The sequence below is a fragment of the Pagrus pagrus genome, assembly GCF_965226575.1.
Source record: "Pagrus pagrus genome assembly, chromosome: 17".
Taxonomy (NCBI): domain Eukaryota; kingdom Metazoa; phylum Chordata; class Actinopteri; order Spariformes; family Sparidae; genus Pagrus; species Pagrus pagrus.
The window spans coordinates 1242843-1254472 of NC_140201.1; the positions used below are offsets into that span (position 1 = coordinate 1242843).

General features: G+C 39.4%; 2 protein-coding genes across 2 annotated transcripts; both read left to right on the forward strand.

Annotated features, from left to right (window-relative positions):
• Positions 1-1137: 1137 nt before the first annotated feature.
• On the forward strand, positions 1138-5301 carry LOC311272383 (uncharacterized protein). The gene is made up of 2 exons (XM_084378755.1): positions 1138-1635; positions 2555-5301. Exons 1-2 carry the CDS (start codon positions 1464-1466, stop codon positions 3586-3588), a joined length of 1206 nt encoding a protein of 401 aa, XP_084234881.1. The 5' UTR covers positions 1138-1463; the 3' UTR covers positions 3589-5301.
• A 1134-nt stretch (positions 5302-6435) lies between these two features.
• On the forward strand, positions 6436-11366 carry LOC311272814 (uncharacterized protein). Its single transcript, XM_084379506.1, has 2 exons — positions 6436-6967; positions 8943-11366. The coding sequence occupies exons 1-2, from the start codon at positions 6796-6798 to the stop codon at positions 10100-10102; spliced, it is 1332 nt and encodes a 443-aa protein (XP_084235632.1). The 5' UTR covers positions 6436-6795; the 3' UTR covers positions 10103-11366.
• The last annotated feature ends 264 nt before the right edge of the window (positions 11367-11630 follow it).

Below are 11630 nucleotides of genomic sequence, written 5' to 3' on the forward strand. Positions count from 1 at the left end.
TAAGAGCCACAAGATTAAATTAATTTATTCCGATTCAAGTTAGCCGGGCGCTAAACCGGAAATTGGCAGGCTCGGTCGGCAGAGGTCTCGGGTGTGCACGCTCCATGGGCCAGACATCATGAAAGATCCAGGTATTTTTCTTATTTTTAAAACTTTATTAGTGAAGACAAGTCTTACAAGCATAATCATTTCCAGCACAAATTCACTTTGTGACTGAGTGAAAACAGTGAAAAGAGAAAACGTACAAAAAAAAGGGGAAGGCATAAGAAGGGGAAAATACATTTAAAATAATAATAATAATCAGTAATAATAATAATTTTCTGGGGTCTGATTAAGAGAAAAACAAAACTGACAAATGTTCATACAGACACTGTGCCTTTTTAGATTTAATAACTTTTAAGGAGTCAAAAAATACAGAAAACTCTTTCAAGAAAACAGGACATGTGGGATAACATTCATTAATTTACACTTGTGTATAAAATATTTTGCAAGTATTATTAGATTGTTTAGCAGAAATTCTAATTTTGAGTCCTCCAAAATAAGACCAAATCTAATATTACTATAGGTTAAAGCTGACAGAGACACGTTACAAGAAAAGAAAAGATGTTCCTGAGTGTCAATTCCATTTTTACAGAATGTACATTTATTTAAATCAATATTAAACTTCAGGTGCATAAGTTCTCTGCATGGGTAGATCTCATGCATTGTTTTAAAGTGCACCTCTTTAATTTTAGGTGGAATAGAGAATTTCATACAGTTGCATCCAATTCTCTGAGAGGTAGAAGCATCAGTTGAGTATCTTTTTAACATAAATTCTCTTTTTAAGGGGGAAGGGAAACATCCTTTAGAGTGAGGATCTTAGAAACTTGTTTTTGCTACATTTATCATCCGAGAAAAGAAAGTCTTGAATAAATAAAGGGTGAATCCGGATACTGAAGTAAAAACTGTTTTGGCTTCAAAACGCCACTGAGCAGTTTTAATCGGAATGAACAGGCTGGGTCCAGATGTGATACAACGTTCTTGGTTTTATCACGTACGTCACATAACAGAGTGAACCACCGGAAGCCGCTACATATGGATCAACTCCGAGGGAACTTTACGTGTTTCCCCCCGGACTCATTTCCTGTTACCCAAGAATGCAAAACGGAGCGCGGCTTGCTGCCAGGACATAGACGGAGACGGAACACGACCACAGAAAGTTCGCCAGAGCAGTTGACTGTAATGAAAACTGTTTTACATGGAGCCAAAGAGTCCAAATGTCCGAACAGACTCTGTGTCATTCACTTTATCGGAACATGTTAAACATCTGAATTATCTCCTGGTGTCCGACGAGGCTAAAGAAGTTAAGAAACTAAGTTAGCTAGTTTGCAGGAAATAGACGGACACCAAGGCGATCAAACAGAGTGAGCAGACCGTTTTTAACGGAGTGTTTCTGGAGGAAAAGTTCGTGTGAGTCAGTAAAAATGTCTAAAGTCCAAACGCTGAGAGTTTTTGTGAAGCAGCGACTGACTGCGGCTGCTGAAGAGATATTTGAGCTGTTTGAAAGAACGATAGCAGAGTACGAGGAGGAACTGTGTCGACAACGGAAACTACTGGACGCTGTTTTCAAGCCTCAGGTCCAGTTACACAGAGCAGGTTGGTTCTGTTTACTTCTTCTTCTCACTTCACACTGAAACCAGCTGCGACTGAAACACTTGAACGTGTTTATTCTCATATTCACAACAGATGCAGTGAAGCTGGAGCTCTCGGTTCCACCAACACTGCTCAGACAACTTGTATGAAAAGAACAGAAGTGAAAACGAGAGTTAATACATAATGTCAGGACATCAGTAGTGTAGCATACATAAAAACATGTGTAATACTGTGGTAGTAGTTTTACATATAATGTGTGTGTGTTATTAACATTAACACAGCCTCTGCTCCCGGAGGTCTGTCCAGTGGACACACTGTTAAACCAAACAGCTGTTTTAAGGTCAGGCCTTATTTTTCACAGTAAAATCTGTAGTTACAACTTTACAAAGGCTCTTTTTTTATTGGGCAGGTGTACAGTGGTGATAAAGTGCCTGAAGTGTAAAGAGGGTAAAACTCATCATTCTACCAAATTCATTTTAATCCTACAGCTGTGCTCCAGATAAAAGTTTCAACATAAATATTTTTCAAGAAAAGCCCTGACATGAACTGAGAAAAAGTTTGGGATTTTAGGTGAGTTTGCAGGAATAACAGCTTGCAAACACGCAGTAATACAAACAGTATTTATACAGCACATAGATGTAAAAGTATCAAAGTGCAGAGAGTTCAACAGTCTGATTCGGCATGATCGATGGTAAAATGTTGCACAAGAGCGCACTGCGCTCAGCTGATACAGCGGTCTCTGAGGATTTAAATACATTAATCCACTGAACTTTTTAATCTTAACACTAAAATCATAAAAGAGAAAAAAAGTGGTTATTTAAATTAAAGTGGATAAATTTAACTGTGCAAATGTCTCCACACATTTTAGAAAGAAGCGGTGCTGCTGGTTGAAATGTTAACAGGAAATCTTTCTTCTCCACAGACGTCCAGCAGCTGTTGGAGAGTGAAGAAGAGGTTCCTCCTGAGCAGCAGGAGAAGAGCTCCAGTCTGGACCAGGAGGACCCACCAGAGCTGCCACACATTAAAGAGGAACAGGAGGAACTCTGGACCAGTCAGGAGGGAGAGCAGCTTGGAGGGCTGGAGGAGGCTGATAACACCAAGTTCACCTTCAGTCCTGTGAAAAGTGAAGAAGATGAGGAAGAGAAACCTCAGTCCTCACAGCTTCATCAAAGACAGACTGAACAGATGGAGACAGATGGAGAGGACTGTGGAGGACCAGAACCAGACAAGAACTTTAATTCATTTAGTCATTTACAACCAGTTACTGATGATGAGACGTCACACTGCTCTGAACCTGAGATTGATGACAGCAGTGACTGGGAGGAGACTAGGAAGCCTCAGGTTCATTCAGAGGAACGAGGTTCCAGCTGCTCAGTTTGTAAAAAAACGTTTTCAAGCAGAGCTCATGTTGTGATGCACATGAGAACCCACACAGGAGAGAAACCGTTCAGTTGCTCAGTTTGTGGTAGAAGATTTTCACAAAAGGTACATCTGACTCGACACTTGATTGTCCACACGCGGGAGAAAGCGTTCAGTTGTTCTCTCTGTGGTGCAAGATTCACACAAAGCGCAACTTTGGCATCACACTTACAAGTTCATGGAGGAGGTAAACGTCACACATGCTCAGTTTGTAAATCAAGTTTCACTCTCAGAAAGAATCTGAACACACACATGAGAATCCACACTGGAGAGAAACCCTTCAGTTGTTCAGTTTGTGGTAAAAGTTTTGCACAAAAGGGACACGTCAGAGCACATATGACTGTTCACACAGGCGAGAAACAGTTCAGTTGTTCAGTTTGTGGTAAAAAATTTGCACGACCGGGAACTCTGCGACGACACTCGACTACTCACACACGGGAGAAACGATACAGCTGCAGCATTTGTAACAAAAGATTCACTCGGCTTTATAGTATCAAAATACACAAGTGTGTTGGTGAGAGCTGCCAGAATAACTGAAGGGACAGAGATGCTTGTTGGTCCAATTTCTTCCAGCATGACTGAAGTACTGAGGGCAAGACCCGGTTCAACACTGATCAGTTAAAACTGTGATACAGACGATAAAAGAAGAGGCGCTTCTTCTTTTATCTCAGAGGAACTTGGGCGTAGGGATGGGTACTGAAACCCGGTGTTACACGTACCCGAGGCAAAACAAATACGACAAATTGTGGCATTATTCCCCAACAGCCCAGTCTTAAATGGTAATCTATGTAAACATTGTATATATTACGTTTGGGTGGGAACAAAAAAGTAGCATGGATAAATACTACAAAGGGAACACAACAGACATTTCTCTGTGTAGCATTAAGTTTCACTTTCCCCCGGTTCAGTCTTGTCCCTCAGTTTAAAACACAGTAATGATCTGCTTCATCCTGGTTGTTTACTGTTATTTTTAATCCATCCATGAGGACAAACAATCACCAGTCGGACCAGCATGCTAGTAGCATAACAACAAAGCAGCTTCGACTTTCAGCAAACTGATCAGTGGGGGTTCCCAACATGTCACACACACAGACCATGGAGTGACACTCCCACACTGCTGCACCAACCTGCAATGTTTCACCGCACCGCTGGTTACATCCTCTGCGTTGACACATGCTACGTAAATCAACATATTTACGTAATCAATTACATTGATAATGTCGACATGTCGCACCAGCCCTTATTATATTTTAATGAAAAGGAAGTGACGAGAATACAGAACGAAAAGCACAAGGAGTATCAATAATAGTAGTACTGAGAAAATCATAACGATACCCCTCCCTGGTCCTGTGATTAATTTAATTCAGTTTTTATTTGTGTTAATAAAAACCCTGTTATTTACTAGATGTAATTGCTTGATTCTCATGTTTCACGTTGCTCTTTTCAACAATTTCACTGCACTATTGTGTTTTTTTATAGCCTCCATTCCCGAGCACTTCCCTGTTCTTCCCACAGTATCATGTCTGCAGCGATATATCATGAAATTAAAGGGGCAATATGCAAGAATTCCAGATGAAAACATTCACAAATGAACTAAGATTATCATCAGAATGTGAATACATTAAAGTGTTTACATTATGACGTCGATGTAGGCTTCGATGTTGCAGAGATATCTACAAAAGTTAGCATGCTAACAGTTAGCCCTGATCCATCCTGGTCCAAAGCTCCAGTGCTGATGGTGTAAACACCTGTGTAGAATAAAGTTAAACTATAAGTAGTTATTGATTGATAATAATTGCTGTGTTAAATGATAATCAAGTGTGATGAAATGGTCGATGGTTGAAATATGTGTTTTTCCGCCCCAGTTGATTAAATGTGCACCTATAAGTTGAATCACTGTATTGTAAAACCTATGAGTGGGAAATGTAACCAAAGATACAGTACTTTTACTTTATGCAACACTTTTATTACTTTTTAAAAAATGCATTAAAAAAATAACCAAACATAATGGACATTTACATTTACATTTGTAATTTTATGGAATATATCAAGAAGGAAACTTGGGTTTTTAAAAAACCCAGGCCGGAGCTACTGAAAGCTAATGGAGTAGTTTTAGGACCAATGCCTTCTAAGGCTGTCTTTGTGAATATAAGGACGGCACTCTACTCAAGGTTGGGTCATTCCTCATAGACTTTGTCTGTGTATGTGATCTTGTGTTTTGCTGCCGGCAATAAAACTCTACTGCACTCAGCTTTGAAGACTCCTGATGATTTTTTGGTGACTTTTGAAACTCTGAAAAACCTTTTGAACAAACAAAGAACGAGAAGTCGTTACAGGACACATGCACAGCTTACCAAGCTAACTCGCTAACAGCAGCTACATCTTCTGTAAAAAACAGAAAGAAGCTGAGCTGCTGAATTCTGGACGAGTTGGAGGCAGGAGAGAGTTTCAGAAGACTATGGATTATGATAAGTGTAAAAGCACTCAGCTGATCTAGGTTCTTCTCAAGGAGAAGTTGAAGAATGAAAGTGGTTAGTTTCCTCAGAATACACATTTATTTAGCAGAAACATAGTGTCTGTTTTTTAAATGATGTGTCAAAGCCGGAGGCATTATCTCTGATTGCTATTTGAAAAAGTGATCATCAACACCTGAACATCAATTCCAAAACAGACAGGGAGCCAGTGAGGAGAAGCCAGGACAGGAGTGATGTGACATCTTCTGTAAAAAACAGAAAGAAGCTGAGCTGCTGAATTCTGGACGAGTTGGAGGCAGGAGAGAGTTTCAGAAGGTTTGATGATGTTTCCCTGGTGTTCCCTGGACGGCAGCAGAGTCTTACTGAACTACATGCAGCAACAGAAAGCCAACTTTTCCACTTTATAATGAACATTTCTGCTGATTGTTGTGTTGGTTTTTAGTTCCTGTGCAAGACATAGTTTATAACAATATTTAGGCTGAGATACTAAACAAGAGAAGTATCCATCTCATACACAATGTGCCTAACAGCTGTTCTCAATTGTTCAATAAAAAAAAAAGCTAAAGGACAACATTTATATTCAGAAATGTTTAAATAAAGTTGATTAATGGACCTTATTTTGGATCTGTGATGTCTTTGCTCCACTTTGTATTTTGATTTAGTTTAAGAGCTTAACCTTTATATATGTGTGTGTGTGTATATATATATGGAGGGAAAATAAATCACCAGAAGAAGATACAAAACATACAATGTCTTGTGGAGGATATACAATCAATACAAAACAGATTAGACAATAATCAACTTCGATGAAGATAATCGAAGTTGAAGATAAGTTGATTTATTGATGAAGAAGAAGAGGAAGAAGGAGAACGTGTATATTTGGAACTGTTTAAATAAAGTTGTACAAAAAAAGAAGAAAAAGCTCAAGTTAGTTAGCATAGCTTGCTAGCAGGAACAATAATGTGCAGACGAGGAGGCCAACAGGAAGTAGTCGGAGACGGAACTCGGTCGCACAGAGCTGGTCGGAGAAGTTCGGACAGAGAACAAACTGTATTTTACGGACCTTGAATCTCAGAATAGACTCTGAGCTGTTAACTTTATTTTAACAGCTGAATTATCTGCTGCTGTCCTTCGGAGCTAATGAAGCTAACTTAGCTCGTTAGCCGGAAATAGACGGAGCCGACGGACTGTAAACACAGCGCACATCAGAGTGAGCAGGCAGTTTTTAACGGAGTGTTTCTGGAGGAAAAGTTCGTGTGAGTCAGTAAAAATGTCTAAAGTCCAAACGCTGAGAGTTTTTGTGAAGCAGCGACTGACTGCGGCTGCTGAAGAGATATTTGAGCTGTTTGAAAGAACGATAGCAGAGTACGAGGAGGAACTGTGTCGACAACGGAAACTACTGGACGCTGTTTTCAAGCCTCAGGTCCAGTTACACAGAGCAGGTTGGTTCTGTTTACTTCTTCTCACTTTACACTGAAACCAGCTGCGACTGAAACACTTGAACGTGTTTATTCTCATATTCACAACAGATGCAGTGAAGCTGGAGCTCTCGGTTCCACCAACACTGCTCAGACAACTTGTATGAAAAGAACAGAAGTGAAAACGAGAGTTAATACATAATGTCAGGACATCAGTAGTGTAGTATACATAAAAACATGTGTAATACTGTGGTAGTAGTATTACATATAATGTATGTGTGTTATTAACATTAACACAGCCTCTGCTCCTGGAGGTCTGTCCAGTGGACACACTGGTAAACCAAACTCCATTCAAAAAACAGCTGTTTTAAGGTCAGGCCTTATTTTTCACAGTAAAAACTGTAGTTACAACTTTACAAAGGCTCTTTTTTAATTGGGCAGGTTTAGAGTGGTGATAAAGTGACTGAAGTGTAAAGAGGGTGTTGGAGCCATTTAATGATGACCAGGGTGGCGCTGTGTGGAATCCAGGCAGTCGATTTAAGTGTAGGACTAATTGTACAGGTGTGGCGCACAATGAGAGTCTATGGTTTTTGACCGTGAGACGGTGAAGTTGGTGTTTATTTTGAGAGATGTTCTTTTTTGGTATAATGTGAAATACATGGATTGACATATCTGACCATCGTTTTTTGGCTTGACCATTTTGACTTGACCATTTTTTAATCAAAACAGCTGATACAAAGAGCAGGAAGCCCACCACGCGTACATTACTGACCAAACAAACGGTGCGTCAACAGATGGTAAAACTCATCACAATCATCCTGAACTATGATGCAGACAGACTGTAAAAAATGAACTCAACTCACCTCCCAGTTCATGTCAGGGATTTACTTGAAACATCTCATGTTAAAACTTCTATTAAATTAATTTGACCTTGTAAAAATCCTGCAGCTGTACTTCAGATACTTTTTTAATGATTATTTCTTGTGGAAATTTGCGAGTTACAGCTTGTAATGCTTCGGTTTGTTGCACATTGGTGATAAATGCTGCCAGGATTCCTCAGTGTCTGTCAGATGTTCAGGACAAACTTCAACACAAACCAGTTAAAATGAGCGATTGCTGAGGTCAGAATACACTGAAATTTAGCTCTGAGGTCCAAACTTAAATAATTAATAATTTAAAAAGTATTTGGAGTATAGCTGTAGGACTTTACAAGGTCTCATGAATTTAATAGAAGTTAACATAAATGTTTTTTCAAGAGAAGACCTGACATGAACTGGAAAAAATTCTGGATATTCGGTGAGTTTGCAGAGATAACAACTTGCAAACACGCAGTAACACAACAGTATTTATACAGCACACAGATGTAAAAGTAGTCTGAAGGTAAAGTATCATCCATGTGTCGGTTCAGTGAGAGGAAAGTATCAAAGTGTAGAGAGTTCAACAGTCTTAATCTAATTTGCACATTGTTGTTATTTAATATCTCAGAAATCTGCACGTTGCACATTTATTTTTCACATGTATTATATATTGCACACATCACGTACACACAATGACAGTTACTGTATATAGTATGCTTATGCTTACCTGTGAATTTCTCCCAAGGGGGATCAATAAAGGAACATCTTATCTTATCTTAATCGTCATGAACACTGGTAAAAATGTTACGTCAAAGCACACTGCACTCTGAGGATTTAAATAATCCACAGATATTTTCAAATTCTACCGGAGAGGCAAATAAAACATTTTCATTTAAAGACTAAAATCTTAAAGAGAAAAATGTGGATGAATTCAACATTTTTCTCCTGGTCTTTATTTAAAAAATACATCATTCAAGATGATTACTGATAATGACTGAGATTAAATATTTTAGTGTGATCAATTTCTCTAGCTGTATTGAGCATCTTATTTTCTAACGTGTTACACACCGTGTCTCCACACATTTTAGAAAGAAGCGGTGCTGCTGGTTGAAATGTTAACAGGAAATCTTTCTTCTCCACAGACGTCCAGCAGCTGTCAGAGAGTGAAGAAGAGGATCCTCCTGAGCAGCAGGAGAGGAGCTCCAGTCTGGACCAGGAGGACCCACCAGAGCTGCCACACATTAAAGAGGAACAGGAGGAACTCTGGACCAGTCAGGAGGGAGAGCAGCTTCGAAGGCTGGAGGAGGCTGATAACAGCAAGTTCACCTTCAGTCCTGTCACTGTGAATAGTGAGGAAGATGATGAAGAGGAACCTCACTCCTCACAGCTTCATCAAAGACAGACTGAACAGATGGAGACAGAAGCTGATGGAGAGGACTGTGGAGGACCAGAACCAGACAAGAACTTTAATTCACTTAGTCATTTACAACCAGTTACTGATGATGAGACGTCACACTTCTCTGAACCTGAGATTGATGACAACGCCTCTGAACCTGAACCTGAGACTGATGACAGCAGTGACTGGGAGACCAGGAAGCCCCAGGTCCATTCAGAGGAACAATGTTTCAGCTGCTCAGTTTGTAAAAAAACGTTTTCAAGCAGATCTCATGTTGTGAAGCACATGAGAACCCACACAGGGGACAAACCGTTCAGTTGTTCAGTTTGTGGTAAAAGATTTTCACAAAAGGGACATCTGACTCGACACTTGGTCGTCCACACAGGGGAGAAACCGTTCAGTTGTTCTGTCTGTGGTAAGAAATTCACACAAAAGTCATCTTTGGGCGTACACTTTAGACTTCATACAGGAGAAAAACCTTACACATGTTCAGTTTGTCAATCAAGTTTCAGTCTTAGAAAGAATCTGAACACACACATGAGCATCCACACTGGAGAGAACCCATTCAGTTGTTCAGTTTGTGATAAAGGATTTGGAAACAGGGCAAATCTCAAAGTGCACATGAATGTTCACACAGGAGAGAAACCCTTCAGTTGTACAGTTTGTGGTAAAGAATGTGCAGAAAAGGGACACGACAGAGCACATATGAGTAGGCATACTGAGGAGAAGCAGTTCAGTTGTTCAGTTTGTGGTAAAACATTTGCACAACCGGGAACTCTGCGACGACACTCGACTACTCACACACGGGAGAAACGATACAGCTGCAGCGTTTGTAACAAAAGATTCACTCGGCTTTATAGTATCAAAGTACACAAGTGTGTTGGTGAGAGCGGCCAGAATATATAAAGTCACAGAGATGCTTGTTGGTCCAATTTCTTCCAGCATGACTGAAGTACTGAGGGCAAAACTTGGTTCAACACTGATCAGTTAAAACTGTGATACAGACAATAAAAGATGAGGTGCTTCTTCTTTTCAGGGGGGGGGGGATTAAGTTATGGTCGCCTTGACTGATGTCTGTCTGTCTAAATTTGATATTTAGTAGACTTGTCGCGGCAGCCCTAATTATACTGTAATTAAAAGGAAGAGACAAGGATACAGAACCAAATGCACGAGGAGTATCAATAATAGTAGTACTGAGAAAATCATAATGATACCACTCCCTGGCCCCGTGACTAAAGTCAGTTTTTGTGTTAATAAAAACCCTGTTATTTACTAGACGTAATTGCTTGATTCTCATGTTTCACGTTGCTCTTTTCAACAATCTCACTGCACTATTGTGTTTTTTTATATGACGTCATAATCAAAACACTTGAATGTGAATACATTCAAGTGTTTTGATTATGACGTCTATGTAGGCTGTTATGTTGCAGAGATATCTACTAAAGTTAGCATGCTAACAGCTAGCCCTGACCCATTCTGGTCCAAAGCTCGTGCGCTGTCGGCGTAAACAACAATAGTCTTCTGTTGCTACGAGCTCCCTGTCCGGACCACTGCATACACAGCTTACCAAGCTAACTAGCAAACTGCAGCTACAGTTAGCAGCAGCTAACTGTTACTATGCTGATACATTGGGCCCTGTTTGTTTTGAGTATTCAACAGCTTCAACAGCTGGACGGTTCTTACATACTGCACCTTTAAAGTTGATGATTATCGCACCACGTATGTTTGTTCATTGATGGTATTGAATTGTAACGTAGTTAAAGGAATTTGTCAAGTTTATATCAAGTTTCATGTCTGTCAGGACATTTTGTGAAATTATAGTAAAGTGTTCGTTCAACGAAAAAACCCTGTTGTCATTTTTTAAGAATCATTGTAACTGAAAATTATAATTATAATTGTGTAAAATCGTGATTCTGTGAAACTGATATTTTCTGAGATATTTTCTTACCTTGTAAATCTCATACTGTTGCAACCTGACTATGTTTATTGATAAATGTAAGAGCACTCCGCTGATCTAGGTTCAACATGTTTATGTACATATATGTATATATACACGCATATATATGTATAAATATGTATATACATATATACACATTTAATCTTAAATTTCATCTTAGTTGATTATTGTCTAATCTGTATTGTATTGATTGTATATCCTCCACGACGTATTGTATGTTCTGTGTCTAAATCAGTTGATTTTTTTAGAAGAAGAAGAAGAAGAACGTGTATATTTGGAACTGTTTCAATAAAGTTTTATAAAAATGAAGGAAAGCTAAAGTTAGTTAGCAAAGCTCGCTAGCAGGAACAATAATGAGCAGACTGTATAAAATGTAAAGCAGTAGAAGGAACCATAGACGTGTACCCTAACCCTCACTGAGCGGGTTGGCCCGTTGCTGCGATACGTCAGCACGTGGGCAGATCCGGGCAGATCTGC

Bases quoted from the DNA above. Each gene is read 5' to 3' on its own strand.
- LOC311272814 (XM_084379506.1), top strand. From the start codon at position 6,796: ATGTCTAAAGTCCAAACGCTGAGAGTTTTTGTGAAGCAGCGACTGACT. The intron at 6,968-8,942 runs GTTGGTTCTGTT...TCTTCTCCACAG, and splicing joins GGTCCAGTTACACAGAGCAG to ACGTCCAGCAGCTGTCAGAG.
- LOC311272383 (XM_084378755.1), top strand. From the start codon at position 1,464: ATGTCTAAAGTCCAAACGCTGAGAGTTTTTGTGAAGCAGCGACTGACT. The intron at 1,636-2,554 runs GTTGGTTCTGTT...TCTTCTCCACAG, and splicing joins GGTCCAGTTACACAGAGCAG to ACGTCCAGCAGCTGTTGGAG.